At 43.8% G+C, this 20,349-nt stretch overlaps 1 protein-coding gene across 5 annotated transcripts in view; it reads right to left on the minus strand.

The window, feature by feature from the left end:
* LOC125453822 (uncharacterized protein C21orf58) overlaps positions 1 to 20,349 on the minus strand; it is an 89,527-nt gene that overhangs the window by 26,336 nt on the left and 42,842 nt on the right. For all 5 annotated transcript variants that reach the window (XM_059647021.1, XM_059647020.1, XM_059647017.1 and 2 more), the window contains 2 exons: positions 18,479 to 18,628; positions 7,551 to 7,665 (listed from right to left, as the gene is read on the minus strand). In XM_059647021.1, coding sequence (XP_059503004.1) covers positions 7,551 to 7,665; positions 18,479 to 18,628 — 265 coding nt within the window. The remainder of the gene's footprint in view (positions 1 to 7,550; positions 7,666 to 18,478; positions 18,629 to 20,349) is intronic.

Here is a 20,349-nt window from a genome sequence, read left to right on the forward strand (position 1 = left end):
TCAAATACCAAGGAGCGTAAGATTAAGCTGAAAAGGGGAAATGTTTAAAGTAGATGTTCAAGGAAAGCTTTTTACACACAGGGCAGTACATTTCTGGAAATGCTGTCATGGGAGGTGGTAGAAGCAGATACAATTGCAACATTTTAGAGACATTTAGACAGACACATGCACAGGCCGAGAATAGAGGGTTACGGACCATGTGCAGGCTGATGGGATTAGTGAGGTTGTAGACATGTGCACTGAGCCGGAGGGTTTGCTTGCAAACGTTTTGTTCCCCTCCTAGGTAATATCATCAATGCACCTCTGGTGAAGCGTTGGTGTTTTGTCCTCCTGGTTATTTATATGCCTTGGTTTGCTGGGGTGGTTTTCTGAAGAAACGTCAGCCTTCCTGCTCTTCTGATGCTGCTTGGCCTGTTGTGTTCATCCAGCTCTGCACTTTGTTATCTAGGACATTATTTCCGGTTCTGTTTTTCAGTGGTTTGTATATTGGGTCCAGTTCAGGGAGTTTGTTGATGGAGCTCCAGTTGAAATGCTGGGCCTCCAGGAATCCCCTAGCATTCTCTGTTTGGCAAACACGCGAGGGAATTCCTGGAAGCCTGGCATTCCAAGTGGAACTCCATTAACAAACACACTGAACTTGTCCCAATAAATAAACCACTGAAAAACAGAACCAGAAGCAATGCCAACTACCCCAGTAAACCAAGGCATAAAATGTCAAGCTGGACAGAATACCAATGCTTCACTGGAGGCACACTGACAATGTTACCAAGAAGGGTGACAAAACGTCTTCAATCAAACACACCAGCTCAGCGGGCAAGTCCACAACCTCATCCACAAAACGAGCTACAAATCTTCTCAAAAACTTTAAACTGAACATATATTTGTGTCTTTTGTGATGTGGAGGTGCCAATGTTGGACAGGGGTGGACAAAGTCAGAAGTCACATGACACCAGGTTTTGTCCATCTGGTTTATTTGAAGTCACAAGCTTTCAAAGCACTGCTCCTAAAGCTTGTGATTTCAAATAAACCTGTTGGACTATAACCTGGTCTCCTGTGACTTCTGACTGTGTCACATAGAATGCAAACAAATAGTACACCATTTTTCAAAAGTTGTTATGATAAAAGGTCTCTAGACTCTAGATTATGGAAAGGTGTAGGAGCAACAGGGTGGTGCTGATGGGAGATTTTGACTTTCCCAACATTGACTGGGATTCACGCAGCATTAGGGGTCAAGACGGAGCAGAATTCATAAGGAGCATCCAGGAGGGTTTTCTAGATTAGTATGTATGTAATCCAACTTGGGAAGGGACCATACTGAATCTGGTGTTGGGGAATAAGCCTGGCCAGGTGGTTGAAATTACCGTGTGGGACTACTTTGGAAATAGTGATCACAATTCCGTAAGTTTTACAATACTCATGGACTCATGAGAGTGGTCCTAAAGGAAGAGTTCTAAACTGGGGGAAGGCCAACTGTACCAAAATTCGGCAGGACATGGGGAACGTAGATTGGGAGAAAGTGTTTGAAGGTAAATTCACATTTGATATGTGGGAGGCTTTTAAGGAGAGGTTGATTAGCGTGCAGGAAAGACATGTTCCTGTGAAAATATGGGGTAGAAATGCCAAGATTAGGGAACCATGGATGACAGGTGAAATTGTCAGACTGGCCAAGAGGAAAAAGGAAGTATACATAAGGTCCAGGTGACTGAAGACAGACGAAGCTATAGAAGAATATCGGGAATGTAGGGCAAATGTGAAACGAGGAACTAAGAGGGCTAAGAGGGGACATGAGATATTGTTAGCAAACATTGTTAAGTAAAATCCCAAAGCCTTTTATTTATATAAAAAGCGCAAGAGGGTAACTAGAGAAAGGATTGGCCCACTTAAGGACAAAGAAGGAAAGTTTAGCTTCGAGTCAGAGAAAATGGGTGACATTCTTAATGAGTACTTTGCATCGGTATTCACCAAGGAGAGGGACATGACAGATGTTGAGATTAGGGATAGATGTTTGCTTACTCTAGGTCATGTCAGCATAAGGAGGGAGGAGGTGTTGGGTATCCTAAAAGGCACTAAGGTGGATAAGTCCCCAGGTCTGGATGGGATCTATCCCAGGTTATAGAGGGAAACAAGAGAGGAAATAGCCAGGGTCTTAACAGATATCTTTGCAGCATCCGTAGACACAGGTGAGGTCCCGGAGGACTGGAGAATTGTTAGTGTTGTCCCCTTGTTTAATAAGGGTAGCAAGGATAATCCAGGTAATTATCAACCAGTGAGCCTGACGTCAGTGGTAGGGAAGCTGCTGGAGAAGATACTTAGGGACAGGATCTATTCCCATTTGGAAGAAAATGGGCTTATCAGTGATAGACAACATGGGTTTGTGCAGGGAAGGTCATCTCTTATCAACTTAATAGAATTCTTTGAGGACGTGACAAAGTTGATTGATGAGGGAAAGGCTGTAGATGTCATATTCATGGAGTTCAGTAAGGTGCTTGATAAGGTTCCCCATGGCAGGCTGATGGAGAAAGTGAAGTCACATGGGGTCCAGGGTGTGCTAGCTAGATGGATAAAAAACTGGCTAGGCAACAGGAGACAGAGAGTAGTAGTGTAAGGGGGTTTCTTATATTGGAGACCCGTGACCAGTGGTGTTCCACAGGGATCTGTGCTGGGACCACTGTTGTTTGTGATATACGTAAATGGTTTGGAGGAAGGTGTAGGTGGTCTGATTAGCAAGTTTGCAGATGACATGAAGATTGGTAGAGTAGCAGATAGTGAAGGGGACTGTCAGAGATTACAGCAGAATATAGATAAATTGGAGAGTTGGGCAGATAAATAGCAGATGGAGTTCAATCCAGGCAAATGCGAGGTGATACATTTTGGAAGATCTAATTCAAGAGCAAACTATACAGTAAATGGAAAAGTCCTGGGGAAAGTTGATGTTCAGAGAGATCTGGGTGTTCAGGTCCACTGTTCCCTGAAGGTGGCAACACAGGTCAATTCGGTGGTCAAGAAGGCATGCTTTCCTTCATTGGACGGGCTATTGAGTAGAAGAGTTGGCAGGTCATGTTATAGTTGTATAAGACTTTGGTTGGACCACATTGAGAGTACTGTGTACAGTTCTGGTTGCCACATTACCAAAAGGATGTGGATGCTTTGGAAAGGGTGCAGAGGAGGTTCACCAGGATGTTGCCTGGTATGGACAGTGCTGGCTATGAAGAAAGGTTGAGTAGATTAGGATTATTTTCATTAGAAAGACAGAGTTTGAGGGGCGACCTGATGGAAGTCGACAAAATCATGAGGGGTATAGACAAGGTGGATAGCAAGAAATTTTTTCCCAGAGTGGGGGACTCAATTACTAGGGGTCATGAGTTCAAAGTGAGAGGAGGAAAGTTTAAGGGAGATATGCGCGGAAAATTCTTTACACAGAGATTGGTAGGTGCCAGGAACGCGTTACCAGTGCAGGTTGTAGACGCAGGCACGTTAGTGTCTTTTAAGATGTATCTGGACAGGTACGTGGATGGGCAGGGAGCAAAGGGATACAGACCCTTAGAAAATAGATGATAGACTTAGACTGAGGATCTCGATCAGCGCAGGCTTGGAGGGCCGAAGCGCCTGTTCCTGTGCTGTAATTTTCTTTGTTCTCTCTTTGACTCAAAACGTTAACTCTGTTCTCTCTCCACAGACCTACTGAGTTTCTCCAACATTCTCTGTTTCTTTCAGATTTCCAGAATCCACTTACTTTGCTTTTGTTTCAGTTTCCAGCATCCACAGTATTTTGCATTTATATCTTTCCACATCTACCTGGTCAAGGCCCCTCAGAATCTTAAATGATTCAATCAAATCACCTTCTCTTTTAAGCTCCAGCAGAAACAAGCCTAATTTATCAAATATTTCCTCATAAGACAAGCCTCTCACTCCAGGTATTAGTTTGGTAATTGTTCTCTGAACTGCTTCCAATGCATTTGCATCCTGCCTTAACAAGAGGAACCAACACAGTGCACAGTACACCGGATGTGATTTTGCCAGTGTCCTGTATAAATGAAGAATAACTTGCCTACTTTTGTATTCAATTTCCCCCCACAATAAACATTAACTTTCCTAATTACTTGCTGCACCTGAAGCAAGACGGTGGTGGAGTGGAATGCTACAGCCAGAGCTCCTCTGCTCTACCAGTTCCTTTTCTTTTTTATTCTTTTTTTCTTCTTCTCTCTTCTGCAGTTATTTTTCCCAAATTTTTAACTTTTAAAACTTCCCCAGAGGGAATGGATGAGGTGACTCCCAAATCGGAGGTCATTGCTGGCGAGTCCTGGACGCAATTCTGAGCCCAAGTCGATGTGGAAGGCAAGTTTGAGACCAGGCCAGTGCAGTAGGCAAGTCCCAGACCAGGCCAGTGTGGGAGGCAAGCCTCAAGCTGGAGGCCAGTGCAGGAGCTAAGTCCCAGGCTGGAGGTTGGCATGGGGACAAGTCCCAGGGGCGAATCCCGGGCTGGAGGCCATCATAAGGAGACAAGTCCCAGACCGGAGGCTGTCATGGGGAGGCAAGTCCTGGAGTGGAGGCCACCACGGGGGAGGCGAGACCCTTGCAGACTGGAAGCGAGATCTCAAGTTTTGAAGCCCAGCGTGGCTTGGAAATTTGGCCTGGGGTGTGGTCTGGAGGCTCGGTGCTGGCTCAGACTTGATGGAAACTATTGTAATTTGAGTACATTTTAAAAGCTTTTTATTCTTATGCTGGACTTTGAGTAATTCAAGTACTTTTTAAAAACTTTGTATTCCTATGCTGGACTTTATTTATTATTCTTTAAATTCTATACCAAATACTTAAGTATCTGTACCTAGGTTTCCTAAACCTAAGATGGCGCCATAGCAGTGACATTGCAAACTTTTTACTGCACCCATTCAAGTGCATTTAACAATAAAGCCAATTCTAATTCTAATTCTAATTGCATATTAGCCTTTTGCATTTGGTTAATGTTCAGACAGAGTTAGGTGCACTCATACAAGGAACACAGAAATTTACCATGTAGGTAAAGCAAGGACGCATCATCATGGTATATATTTCAGGCTCCGATAGACGAATTGTTGGGCTGTCTGGGAACTAAAATATATGGGAGTGTGGCAGAGGTGTACAATGGGACTGAGTGAGCAAGCAGGAAAGTACAATTAAAGCCAGAGATCAGCCATGACGAGACTGAATGACAGCTTTTGCTGCTCGGGTGTCTGTTAGGGAAGAACGGGGAGTCCCTCTTTTTTAAAGGCGGGATGGACTCTGTCTGCATCTAAGGAATTTCCTACCTCCATGATAGACTATCACCCTCTTTAACTTTTTTCCTTGGTTTCTGAAACCTTGCCTATTTTCCGCACTGGCATCTCTCAGCCAGCCAGCCAAAAATAGCAGACTTGCCTCTGGGAAAGTGTCTATCAGCCCAGTAATAAACAAGCTCATTCCTGGGCCTGCTGGACTGATAGATTGGGGCAGAAGTGCCAGTCTGAATCAATTAAGTCTGCTCCCAGTATATTATTGCTGTGGACTGCTCAATGCTGAATGGGTGGGCTCAAGGGGAATTTTTTTGCTCATTGATGGGATGTGGGCATTGCTGGCTGGATTAACATTTATTGCTATACCTAGTTACTTTGAGTAAGTGGTGATGAGCTGTCCTCTTGATCCACTTCATTTATTTGGTGGATGTATTTGGTATTTCTATGTAGGTACACCTGCAGGTGTTAGGGAGGGAATTGCAGGATTTTGATCCAGTGACAGTGAAGGAATGGCATTGAGGAAAGGATGGTGAGTGACTTGGACGGGAGTTTGCAAGTACTGGTATTTCCATGTATCTGCTGCCCTTGTCCTTCTAGGTGGAAGTGGTCAGGGGTTTGGAAGGCAATGTCTAACAATCTTGGGTAAATTTGCTGCAGTGCATCTTGTAGCTAGTACACGCTGCTGCTACTGGGCATAGGTGGTGGATTGTGTTGCTCCCATGTATCTGCTACCCTTGTCCTTCTAGGTGGCAGAGGTTGAGAGTTGGAAAGGTACTTTCTAAGGAGCCTTGGTGAATTCCTACGACTGATGGCTGGAAAAAATCAACCAAGTTTCCTGACCCACATTATTCTCCCGTTATCCTGTTTATAAGTGCATGTGATTGTTGGTGAGTGGAAAAGGGGTCAGGCTCTACTCTAAAGATTATTTGTTAAACATCCTGACCAAACTCACTGCTGCTGCTGAATTTCAGTAGTAAAGGGACTGAATGTTTAAGCTGGTAGATATGTTGGCAATCATGCAGCATGTTTTTTCCTGGACGGTTTGAACTTCTTGACTGTTGTTGGAACTGCATTGGTTGAAGCAAGTGGGAGTATTCCTCCACATTTCTGATTTTATTTTGTGGGTGGTGACAGGCATTAGAGAAACAGAAGTTAATCACCACAAAATTCCCAGCTTCTGAACTGATCTTGACACAATATTTGTATGGCGGGTTGGGTTCCGTTTCTGGTAAATGATCTCCAGGACAGTGAGTGTTGGGGATTCAGCAATGGTAATGCCAGTGAATGTTAAAAGGTGATAATTAGATAGTCTCTTGTTGGGTTTGTGGTATTGTAGTTTCCCTAATGGCTCTCTTTAGGCTTCCTGATTCCATCATGTCGCTCAGTCATTTATCATGCCGAGTGCTGTGTTTCCTCCAAGTTGACCCATATATCTATGTATTTCATCATTAGCTCCTCTGTGTCTTTCCCGTACAACCTGCTTCAATATTTTATACCCAGTCATAAGACCCTTGTAAGGGAAAAGGATTCAGATGGCCTAGAAGGCAGGATACAGGAGGTACCAAGAGAGATTCAAAAGCACATCTCTATTCTGTACAAGAAAGCAAAAATCAGGCTTTTTTTAAAACATGTCCAGTTTTGAACAAGTTAGAAGCAGGTGCTATATTCTGGTTAGATTTCAAGATACGGTAACAACCAACTAACAAACCTGCATTGGTAAAAGTCCATTTTACATTCATGTGCAGAAAAGCTTACACATACTGTCCTCCCAAATTTGTCATATGTATATATGTGTCAAAAGATGAGCATTAATGGCAGGCTGTAGCAGGACACTTGAATTATGTTATCTAATTTGGTTTCCACTTGCTGGCACATCCCATCATTAACAGGGTACAAACAGCAGTCAGTTCAGAAAAACAGCAGGTTTCCTTGGAGACAGGAAATAACTTACATTTCGGAAGTTACAGGATGTTACATACAGCCAGGGTAGGCAGCCCTTACTCTGGAGAAATAGGCTGAAAGGCAAATACATAACTGTCCGACAACACGTGGTATAGATAGGCTCAGCAGTTGGAAAATTGATATTTATCGTTCTTTCTTTAAAGTCTACACTCTGGTGTGAATTTGTTACATTTTGTCTTTAATCTCAAGCATGCAAGGTTGACCAGCTTTAATCAATTTTGATATATGAACACACATCCCTCAGATAATGACCTAAGTTCCAAAATAAACATCGGACAAAACCACCACTCTTGAAAGTGTTTCACATCCAAATGAAATAATAATTTGAATATTCCTTACCTTCCTTGATGCTGCCTGACCTGATTGGTGGAAGAGCTTGTGGAGGTGGGATCTGCGTGATAAGTGGCTGTTGCTGTGGTAACTGTTGTATAATTGTTGAGGGCTGCTGCGGAAGCTGGGAAAGAGAAACCAAGAGTAAACATTGAATAGTATACAGAAATAGCTGAGCAACAATTATTGACAGTAAGTTAATTTTCGTCGCTAAGTAGCATGCTGCTGAAAGAAACGTAAAGTAGAAAATGGGTTAAAGATGGCTTAATAGCAACTTTCACAAATCAGGATGTTCCAAAGAGTTTGCAGCTTATTAGTCTAGTCAAGACCATAAGACATAGGAGTGGAAGTAAGGCCATTTGGCTCATCAAGTCCACTCTGCCATTTACATTATGGCTGATGGGCATTTCAACTCCACTTCCCTGCACTCTTCCCATAGCCCTTGATTTGTTGTGAGATCAAGAATTTATTGATCTCTGCCTTGAAGGCAATGAATTCCACAAGCCCACCGCTGAAGAAATGTCATCTCATTTCAGTTTTAAATTTACCCCCTCTAATTTTAAGGCTGTGCCCACGGATCCTAGTCTCCCTGCCCAACGGAAACAACTTCCCAGCGTCCACCCTTTCTAAGCCATACATTATCTTGTAAGTTTCTATTAGATCTCCTCTCAACCTTCTAAACTCTAATGAATACAATCCCAGGATCCTTAGCCGTTCATCATACGTTAAACCTACCATTCCAGGGATCATCGTGTGAATCTCCGCTGGACATGCTTCAGGGCCAGTATGTCCTTCCTGAGGTGTGGGGCCCAAAATTGGACACAGTATTCTAAATGGGGCCTAACTAGAGCTTTATAAAGTCTCAGAAAGACATCACTGCTTATATATTCTAACCCTCTTGAGATAAACGACAACATTACATTCGCTTTCTTAATCACGGACTCTACCTGCAAGTTAACTTTTAGAGAATCCTGGACCAACACTCCCAGATCCCTTTGTACTTCTGCTTTACGAATTTTCTCAACTCTGTATCTCAAGCATTATATGTTGTGGCTCAGGAGCCTCCCTCTGTCACTTACTACAGAGGAAAAGAGTGGGTTGAAAAGGTACACAATTTGCTGGCCTCTATTTTCTGTGGGCCCTCTTCTTGACTAGCTAATCTTTCTGTTTTTTCCATTTGTCTTCCAATGCCTCTCCAAAACTCAAACTTCAGAGATCATGGCCATCAGTGACTACCTTCCAGTTGTCTGTGTTGGCTTCATATTCTGTTTCTAGAGGAGGTATGGACTTCCAGCAGGTCAAGATGCTGGGCTATTTCACTCGACAAAAAATATTTGGATAGATTTTGTCATCCATTCAATGCACATGAAGACAACATTGGCTTAATAGGGTGGCATTGTGGCTCATTGACTAGCCCTGCTGCTTCACAGCATAGAGAACTCAGGTTCAATTCCTGTGTGGACTTTGCACAGTCTCCCTGTGTCTGTGTGCATTTCATGTGGGTGTTCTGGTTTCCTCCTAAAGTTCAAAGATGTGCATGTTACATGGATTGGCCATGGGACATGCAGGGTTACAGGGAACGGGTAGGGGTTGGGTCTGGGGGGGGGAATGCTCTTTGGAGGGTCAGTCTGGACTTGATGGCCGGCTTCCACACTGTAAGGGGACTCTATGTATCTAACAAGTGTCTGCTAATGCAATAAGCAGCTTTGGGATCTCCTACTTGATGACATTGTCTTGCTGAGAAATACTGAGGCTGCATCTAATACAGCAAAAAAACTTTTGTCTCTTTCTCTGCCAAGCATTTGTTGTCTAGGTCTCTCCGCTTCAGAGAATTATGCTGAAGATGCAGTGGTAGTTTGCTGTGTGCTGTCCTCATTTACGTTGCTGATGTCCTGCACTCGCTTACTCAGCTAGAACATTACATCTGCAGCTTTTTGATGCATGTGCTGATTTCAGCATCAAGTGACAGATTACTGGTGACTACAGAGTTTAGGTTTGTGAGCCGATCAACAACCTCCTGTGACATATTGTCAATGCTAATGGATGGTAGTATGGCAATATTCAATGTCAGATGTGTTCAGCCAGAATCTGCAGTCTGACCAGAGAAAAAAATAGATACACTTGTACCACATTGTTCATCAGGAAAATATCTTTGTAACTGTCTTCTTATTGAGGGCCACAATGTTTGCATCATGCATAACTTAAAGCAATACACTTTCCCTGCAGCAGAGCAATTGCGCAAATAATGCAGGATTGCTGGTTTCCTATGCTTGACGAATTCAGGTATTCTAGCATTGACTGAAGCGCGGTCAATAGCTGGTACGTTTGCTAAGCTCCTTCACTGAGAGTTTGATGTCCAGCTCTTCCATTGAAGGTGGGCCATCAATGATGTCTAGTGCTTCCCATTCTCAGGGGACTGTTCTACCTAACTCACTGAGTATTGCAATCAACAATGACCTAATTTTGTCTCAATGTCACTGTTTTCTTTACAGATGGACTTTTTGATCTGCTGTGTTGGAGGACAGCTGGATATTCTGGCAAATTTGTAACTGTAGACATTACTGAGCAATCTGAGTTTATTTCGGGCAGGTCCCAGGTCATTCCAAGTCTTCTTGCCTAGATTCTCCTTGTAATAAATGATAACAGATTGTTTGGCATCAGTGGCAGGGTGCCAGCCTCAAACGAGATGATGCCCTTCCACTCCTGCTTGCCACATATTGAGAATGCAGTATTGTAAATCATATTTTGAAGTATATTACATTTCTCTTCTACATTCTGTGTGGGAATGAGGGAGATTGCTTATTCCATGGAATTCAGGAACTGTTTTAAAGTACCCTACAAACCTCAGGGTGCTGCATCCCAATGCAATGAGAAGGGATGGAAATCCCTCCAACTTGCAGTTATGGAAAGTATTTCAAACAACCATACTTGATTCAAGTGCTCTGTTGGCTCCATTCATAGCCAGGCCACTTCTGGATTAAAGATTGCAGATTTGAGTGCATTATTTACATTACAGTCCTGTGTCGAACTGATAATGCAGACTGAATTGTCACTATAATGTTCCTTCTCGTGTGATGATGCTGTAGTTTTAACAGATGTATTTTATCCAGTTTTTTTTTTACGAAGAGTGGTTGAGACAGGTGTTGAGTGGTCTATTCCAAACCAATAAAGCAAACAGCTTGTGAGGTCTTGGAGTTTTTTTTTGAAATTTGCAACATAGAAGCAGCATGAAGGGGTGAGGTCAAGCTCTCACGGAACCTGGATTTTAGTTTAATTTCCAGTAGCGGTTGGTGTTCGGTAGCTGCCACGTATCTCTCCCTACTATGGCAAAATGCTTGAGTTCTTTCTCTCTCTGTCTCTCAGACACAGGGTCTTCTCTTGATGTTGTTTTCTCCTGGATTGGAGAATTGTGTGTGAGACAATCTATTTTACTGAATTTGCCTTGTCAAGGATGTTTTCTGAGATGTTATGATATGAGAACAGTTGCTGTTTAGTGGTTAAATAATAACTCTTCTCCAGAAGAGTTGTTATTCCAATTCTTCTTTCTTTTGTTTGCATTTTAACTATGGTAAGACCATAAGACCATAAGACATAGGAGTGGAAGTAAGGCCATTCGGCCCATCAAGTCCACTCCGCCATTTAAATCATGGCTGATGGGCATTTCAACTCCACTTCCCTACACTCTCCCCGTAGCCCTTGATTCGTTGTGAGATCAAGAATTTGTCGGTCTCTGCCTTGAAGGCATCCAACGTCCTGGCCTCCACTGCACTCCGTGGCAATGAATTCCACAAGCCCACCACTCTCTGACTGAAGAAATGTCGTCTCAATTCAGTTTTAAATTTACCCCCTCTAATTCTAAGGCTGCGCTCACGGGTCCTAGTCTCCCCGCCTAACGGAAACAACTTCTTAGCGTCCACCCCTTCTAAGCCATACATTATCCTGTAAGTTTCTATTAGATCTCCCCTCAACCTTCTAAACTCTAATGAGTACAATCCCAGGATCCTTAGCCGTTAAACCTACCATTCCAGAGATCATCCATGTGACTCTCCACTGGACACGCTCCAGGGCTGGTATGTCCTTCCTGAGGTGTGGGGCCCATGGTGTTAGAGTAAAGTACATTTTGCTTCAAGGCTGGTAGTTTGACCAGTTGAATTGCATCCAGAACACAATACCTTACACTTGCTTTAAAAATAAGAAAAGGTTGCAGTGTAGGCTATCATCTTAATGTAGTCTGAGGGGGTTTGGTCTAATCTGTAACACTTGGATGAGACATTAAACTTAGGCCCGTGATGTCAATAAGTACATGTTAATGACCCATTGTCCTATTTTGTTAGAGTTTGGTATCCTCTTTTCATAGTGCTGGTTGAAAACGCACGGCATGGTGATTCAGTAGTTAGCACTGCAGCCTCACAGTGCCAGGGACCCGGGTTCAATTCCAGCCTTGGGTAACTGTCTGTGCGGAGTTTGCACATTCTCCCCGTGTCTGCATGGGTTTCCTGTAGGTGATCCGGTTTCCTCCCACAGTCCAAAGATGTGCAGGCTAGTTGGATTGGCAATGCTAAATTGCCCGTAATGTTCAGGGGTGTGTGGGTTATAGGGGGATGGGTCTGCTTGGGATGGTCCAAGGGGCAGTGTTGGGCTGAAGAGCCTGTTTCCACACTGTAGGGAATCTAATCTAATCAAAATCAGCCAAAATAAAAGTGACTAAATAGTTTTTTCACCACATAGCTGATTGTGGGATACGATGAGCACAGAACAGAAGTTGTGCTTGCTCACTTTATAATAATTACACATTTCAAAACTATTTAATTGTGTGAAGAATTGTATGACCTACAGACACCTATGAGACATGAATGCTGTCACTACACTTCTTAAAATTATTCAACAATACTTAATAATTCAACAGCATTCATTGCTTCTTAGCAGTTAAGTATTCAATAATTAGCATTCTTACAATCATGACTGTGTAATTATGATTCCGAGATCTTAGGAAAACTATATTAATGGCTCCAAGTTCTTTTTTAAAATCGACCTTGGAAAAGACACCTTGTGCTTTGGCATTATGGCAGGATACCTCCACAGATGCCATGAAGATACCGTGACGTCAGCATTCATATTAGCAGTGAAAGTCCTCTACTCAAGTAGTAGAACCTGGAACTACATTGACATTGTCCAAGATCATTTAATACATGTAGGATAATGCAGTATAAGGATTAATGTTATGTATCAGGGCCCCCAACAGCAGTTGATGGTGTAGGTGTGTACATCAGTGGCTCTGATGAGAAGACTCCTCAAATGAAACCATATGGGTAGAGCTAAAACCAAAACAAAAAGAGTAATCATGTTGCTGGGAATGTACTATAGACACCCAAAAAAAAGAGAAATTTCAGAGAAGTGTAAAAGTAATAAGGCTTGCCCAACATTATCTGGGGTAGTCATAGTGTGAAAAATTTAGAGAGAGCAGAATTATTAAAATGCATCCCGAACAGCTTTTTAAGCCACTACATAGAATGTCCTACAAGAGAGAGGGTAGTCCTGCGCTAGGTAATGAAGCTGGGAAAGCGGTTGAAGTATCAGTGGGGGAGCACTTTGTTGACGGCAATCATAACTGTTAGATTCAGGATCATTGGACAAAAGAACAAGGATGGCCTGAAATCAAAGTCCTTCACTGGGGGAAGGCTGATTTTTATAAGGCAGAATGGCAGAGAGGGCAGCAGAGTGACTTCACCAAGGAGCATTCTGGGAGAAGTCAGCTCAGTCACAATGACTGAACAGCAGTGTAAGGAAGAACACCATGTCAAGGAACAGTAAGCCACAAACATTTCATTACTGCAGTGTTTCCATCTTTCCTACCTCCTCCAACTTGAAAAAAGGAGAGAGAGATGGGGAATGGCTGTTAGGAAGGTTGTTGTCGCCTGGAAAGGACTTGATCTGTTTGTAAAGATTGCATTGTAATTGAAGTAACCAATTAATTGGAAGTTACCACTAAAATAATTACAGAAAAACTGCTGTGTGGTGGAAGTGCTGCTGGTTGGTATAAATGTGGGCTTAAGTGAACGCTAGGCTTCAGTGATTAAGATAAGCAAGGCCTAGGCAAGGCCCTTTATTCTTTATTCATTCACGGGATGAGGGTGTCGCTGATCAGGCAGCATTTTTACCCATCCCTAATTGCCCAGAGGGCAGTTTAGAGTCAACCACATTGCTGTGAGTCTAGAGTTGCACGTAGGCTAGACCAGATAAGGATGGCAGTTTCCTTCCCTAAAGGACCTTAGTGAACCAGATGGGTTTTTCCGAAATCCGATCATCATCAGGTCCTTAATTCCAGATATTTTTACTGAATTCAGATTCCACCATCTGCCTTGGCAGGATTCAAACCTGAGTCACCAGAACATTATTTGGGTCTCTGGATTAACAGTCCAATGATAATACCATTAGGTCATTGCCTCTCCCAAGGTAAGATTCTTTTATCTTTCTTCATGTAAAGAGGCAGAATTGGCAGTTAGGGAAGTGGTGTGCTCCTCCTGCCAGACGTGGCATATCAGGGAGCTGTCTATTGTCTCTGATGACTATGACTGCAAGAAGTGTGACCAGCTGCAGCTCCTCACAGACTGAGTTGTTCAGTTGGAGCAGCAGTTGGACACACTGAGGAGCATACAGGGGCAGAGAGTGTGATAGACACTAGTTACAGGCAGATGGTCACGCTGCAGGTTGAGTCAGGAAAATGTGTGACTGCCAGGAGAGGCAGGCAGGTATGCAAGAGTCTCCTGTGGCTGTTCCCCTCTCTAATAGGTATTCTGCTTTCGGCAGTGTTGGGGCATCTCAGGGGAGTATAACAGCAGCAGCCAGGCCTATGGCATCACAACTGACTTTGTTGTAGAGCATGGGTCAGGCAAAGTCCAAACAAACAAGTGGTAGGAGACCAGCCACTTAGGGGCATGGATAGACATTTCTGTGGCTGCATTCGAGATTCCAGGATGGTGCGTTGCCTCCCTGGTGCCAGGGTCAGGAATGTCTCTGAATAGTTGCATGAAATTCTTAAGGGGGAGGGTGAGCAGACAGAGGTCATTGTGCACATTGGAACAAAAGACACAGGTAGAAAGAGGGATGAGGTCCTGCAGAGTGAGTACAGGGAGTTAGGAAAGAGACTGAAAAACAGAACCTTGAGGGTAATAATCTCTGAGTTACTACCAATGCCACATGATCGTGAGGCAAGGAATAGAAAGATAGGACCGATGAATGCACAGCTAAAGAGTTAGTTTTGGGGGCAGAGCTGTTGGATCATTTGGACCTCTTCTGGGGCAGGGATGACTTGTACAGGAGGGTCGGGTTGTACCTCAACTGGAGGGGAGCCAATATCTTCACAAGGAATTCCTTAATGCTATTTGGGATGGTTTAAACCAGACTGACGGGGGCTGAGAGTCAGAGCAGCAGGTCAGCAAGTAGAGGGATTGAGAGAAAGTCAATGTTAGGACCAGTAATTCAGGAAGGAAGGACAGGCAAAAATAGGTAAACGAACATGATGGTACTAACAAGATTGGAGATAGCAAGAACTGCAGATGCGAGAGTCAGAGTCAACATGGTGTGGAACTGGAGGAACACAGCAGGTCAGGCAGCATCAGAGGGGCAGGAAAGTTGATGTTTTGTGCCTAGACCCTTCATCAGGACTGGGCAGGGGGAGGGGAGCTGGAAAATAAATAGAAGCAAGAGGAGTGGGGCTGGGAGAATGTAGGTGGAATGGCAATATGTGCTTGTAGGTAGGGGTAGTGGGGATTGGTCAGTGGGAAGGGTGGGGTAAGGCAAGAATGAGAGAGATGTTGAAACTGGTGAATTCTATGTTCAGGCCATAAGGCCGTAGGTTCCCAAGGCAGAATATGAGGTGTTGTTCCTCCATTGTGTGTATGGCATCATTGTGGTACTGGAAGAGGCCCAGGATGGACATGTCACCAAGGGAGTGGATGGGGGAGTTAAAATGTTTAGCAACTGGAAGGTGTTGTTGACTATAGCGTATGGAGTGCAGGTGCTCCAACAAATCTGTCACCGAGCCTACATTTAGTCTCACCCATGTAGGGGAGTAACGGATATAGTAGACCAGGTGAGAGGACATACAAGTGAACCCCTGTAGGATATGGAAAGTTTGTCTTGGGCCTCGGATGGAAGTGAGAAAGGAGATATAGGAGCATGTGTAGCACCTCCTGCGGTTGCAGCAAAAGGTGGAGGGTGTGGTGGGAATGGTGAGGAGTCTCTGAATGAGCCATCCTACAAAAAGCAGATAGGGGTGTGGAGGGAACTATCAATTTGGTGCTGGGGTCGGATTGTAAGTGGAGGAAATTGCGGAGGATGATGTGCTAGATGTGGAGATTGGTGGGATGGTATGTGAGGACCAGGGAAACACTGCCTTTATTTTTGTTGCTGGGAGGTGGATTGAGAACAGATTTGCAGAAATTGCAAGAGATGTGGTTGCGGTATTTTTGATCGGTGGAGGGGGTGTGTTGCGGTCCTTAAAGTAGGAGGACATCTGGGATGTCCAGGAGTGGAAATCTCCATCTTGGGAGCAGATGAGGTGGAGGCAGAGGAATTAGGGGTGAGGGATTGCATTCTTGTAGGAGGGTAGGTGAGTGGAGGTGTAGTCAAGGTTGCTGTGGGATTCGGTGAGTTTGAAATAGATGTTGTTGCTGAGATGGTTACCGGATATGAGACAGAGAGGGGAGAGAGGTATTGGAGATGGTCCAGGTGAATTTGAGATCGGGGTGAAAGGTGTTGGTAAAATTGATGAACTGTTCAAGCACCTCTTGGGAGCATAAAGCAGCAATGTAGCTGAGGAAGAAGTGAGGGATAGTGCCAGTGTAACAGCAGAACAGGGATTATCCTACAAAGAGTCAGGCATAGTCTGGACCCATACGGGTGCTCATAGCCACCCCTTTAATTTGTAGGAAGTAGGAGGAGTAAAAGGAAATGTTATTGAGGCTAAGAACAAGTTGTTAAGTGGATGAGGGTGTCAGTGGAGGGAGACTGGTTGGGTCTGTGGGAGAGGAAGAAGTGGGGGGCTTTTCGGCCATCGGCATGGGGCATACAAGATGTCCATGGTGAAAATGAGGTTTTGTGGGATGGGGAATTGAAAGAGGAGGTGCAGGGTGCGGGTAGTATCCTAAACGTAGGTGGGGCGTTCCTGGACCATGCGGGAAAAGACAAAGTCAGGGTACACAGATTAGATTAGATTCCCTACAGTGTGGAAACAGGCCCTTCGGCCCAATAAGTCCACACCGCCCCTTGGAGCATCCCAACTAGACCATCCCCCCATAACCCACACACCCCTGAACACTACGGGTAATTTAGCATGGCTGATCCACCTAGCCTGCACATCTTTGGACTGTGGGAGGAAACCAGAGCACCTGGAGGAAACCCATGCAGACATGGGGAGAATGAGCAAAATCCTCACAGACAGTCGCCTGAGGCTGGAATCAAACCTGGTCCCTGGCGCTGTGAGGCTGCAGTGCTAACCACTGAGCCACCGTGCTGCCCCCTAGTACTGATGTGAGTAAAAAGAAATTTCACACAGCAAGCCGTTATGGTATGGCATGCACTGCAAGGCAATGTAATGGAGTTAGGTTTAACTGAGGCATTTATGAGGGCATTAGATGACTATTTGCATGGTGATGGTGTGCAGTGATATGGGGAAAAGGCAAGAGACTGGCACTTGGTGATAGAACTGGAAGAGACACAGTGGGCCAAATGGTCTCCCCTTCTCTAACAATTCTGTGAAGATAGCCCCAGGAGTTCCCAGGGCTGACTTCATTGCCTGGCTGTTTAGTCCTTATGAACAACATTCCCTCTAAGCTGCACATGCAAAGCTACTCTGATGTTCCATGCACAGCAGTTTGACCAAAGGTAACAAAGTGTGAAGCTGGATGAACACAGCAGGCCAAGCAGCATCTCAGGAGCACAAAAGCTGACGTTTCAGGCCTAGACCCTTCATCAGAGAGGGGGGTGGGGAAGTCATAAGTTTGACGAAAGGATCTGTTTTTGTGTTGTATAACACTATGACTCTATAACTGATATTGGGACACCGATCATGGCATTGACCTCTGGCTCCAGAAGTGGGGGGCCGTGAAGGCCCGCACAACTGGAATGAAATTACGAGGTATATTGATTATGAGTTAAACTCTACAACAATATCCTAATGGATCTACAATGTCTATTATTTGCCAATGGCATAAAAAATTCATCTTTTATGATCTTCGTGCAGTGTGTGTGATTAAATCATCTGCTACAGTTAATATGAAAATAAGATATTATACCTCATCAGCGATCCAAATTACATGACTACAAGAACCAGTAGGAGACTATTCTATCTAGAAGTCTTATGTAAAGTCTTGTAACCATAGTTCAAAGACAATGATCGATAAAAGGTCATTTTTACTGAGCGAGGCTTCTTTGAATGCCAATCTGGAACATGGCAAATGGTCGTAACAGAATGTAGTTAAGACTTCTATCCACTTTGGCTTCTCTAGACCTCAACATATTTGTCATTGTTTAATACACTGTGCTTTAGCTGTAATAGAATGACAGCAGTGAACCTGGGGTTGTTTTGAAGGTCGTCAAATGTATTTTGCAGTAATTTGTCACCTTTACACATTTGTCCAGTTCAAGCCGATTATTTTGGGGCTCATTTTCCAAATTACTTAGTTAAAGACGAATTTCTAATAGTGTTGTTCTTTCTGAAATATCTGTTAAGTAGATCATAATTGAAGAAAAAACAAAATACTGAGGATGCTGGAAATCTGAAATAAAAACTGAAAATACTGGAAATGCCCAACAAATATAACAGCAACTGTTGAGACAAAACTGTTTCAGAGAGCACTCAGTATTTCCAGCTCTTACTGTTTTGCAGTCTTTACTTGAACCACAGAGCATTTTTCATTGCCTGGGCTTGTACCTACCGTGTGTTGGATGATCTGCGGTGGCTCTGGTGGATGATGCTGGTAGATCTGAAGCGGTGGTGACTGTTGAATGGGCTCCAACCGTCGGTTCCGTCTCCGGTTTCCTCCCCAGGTATGTGGCCGGGAGCACTCATCCAATATGTGCTGCTCCTGAAAAAATAACCTTGAATTATGCACACTGTTTGAGCCTATTTAGCATGCTTCAGTCCTCCTGCTCTTTTCATCCCTGTTTCTCACCATTTTACACAGCAGCACTTTCAAATGAGCATTTTAGAAACCTAGAGGTGAACCGACACGAAAATTGGTGTTGCGGATCCAGACACATTCAGTGTACAATGGTTGCTAGGCATTGTTCAAAATCCTAAAACAAAAACTGCTCTGCCTTGGCCAGTGATCAGGCTTTCAGAATTTCAAACCTTGCAGCATAGAATGCACCTGTGGGATCCAGGGCTGTCAGTAATGCAGCTCTGAAAGGGATAATTATGCAAATCTCCTCCTTTACTTTAAGTCTTTTCTTTCTTCAAATTGGAATGCACCCCTGAAAGGGTGGCAGAACAGACTGAATAGCTAACTTTCAAAAGGCATTTAGACAAAAAATTTTCAGAGCTATGGGGAAAGAGTTTGTTCTATATCACTTTTTCAGGCAAGATGCTCTCCTGTGTCACATTATTTTATGGGCTTTTCAGAAGTCACTGACACTCTAGAATATAGAACATAGAACATTACAGCACAGATGCCCTCGATGCTGTGCCCACCTGTCATACCGATCTGAAGCCCATCTAACCTACACTATTCCATGTACGTCCATATGCTTATCCAATGACGACTTAAATGTACCTAAAGTTGGCGAATCTACTACCGTTGCAGGCAAAGCGTTCCATTCCCTATCTACTCTCTGAGTAAAGAAACTACCTCTGACAAATACGAACCAATTCGGCAAAGAACAAAACTTGAAAGCAAAAAATGGAACTTGTTTGTAAATCAGGCATTCACTTCACCAGCTGAGTCCTGCTTTGTTGATGCAGATCAGTTTCTGATATATTTGTGATCCTTTCACATTATAGAATTGTTAGCTTTACATAGACTGTGTAATTCACTGTTAACTGCACCTTAACTTGCAGTGAGGCCCATTTCCCATTTTTCCCTTTCATGGAACATGGACATCACTGGCAAAACCCAAATTTGTTGTCCATTCCTAATTCCCTCAAACTAAGTGGCTCACTAGACCATTTCGGAGGTTAGTTATGAGTCAATCACATTGCGATGGGTTCTGAAGTGACATATATAGACTTGATAGGGACACCAGATTTCCTTCCCCAAATTACAACAGTGAACTTAGATAGGTTTTATGACAATTGATGATAACAGCTGTAGTCTCCATTACAAAACTAACTTTCAATTCCAGACTTACGAAATCTCTCAATGTACTAGTCACACCCTATCCTTGTAATTTCCTTAAAACCCACCAGTCTCCAAGTTAGATGAGCTTTTCAGTGGAGGCGGGGAGGCAGAGTGATACATTTGAATAGCCAGTGTCAACAGGGTGAGGCTTGGTCCCGTGCCTTCAAATATACCATTTGGAATAGGGAGAAGCAGTAGTAAAATCCAACTGATGATAAAATGTGAGGCTGGATGAACACAGCAGGCCAAGCAGCATCTCAGGAGCACAAAAGCTGACGTTTCGGGCCTAGACCCTTCATCAGAGCTCCTGAGATGCTGCTTGGCCTGCTGTGTTCATCCAGCCTCACATTTTATCATCTTGGAATCTCCAGCATCTGCAGTTCCCATTATCTCAGTAAAATCCAACTCTCTGTTTTCTGGCCTTAAGCCAATACTTTATCCAAGCTGACACTGCGACTCCTTTTCTGGAA

This window comes from Stegostoma tigrinum, chromosome 7, assembly GCF_030684315.1.
Source record: "Stegostoma tigrinum isolate sSteTig4 chromosome 7, sSteTig4.hap1, whole genome shotgun sequence".
Classification (NCBI taxonomy): domain Eukaryota; kingdom Metazoa; phylum Chordata; class Chondrichthyes; order Orectolobiformes; family Stegostomatidae; genus Stegostoma; species Stegostoma tigrinum.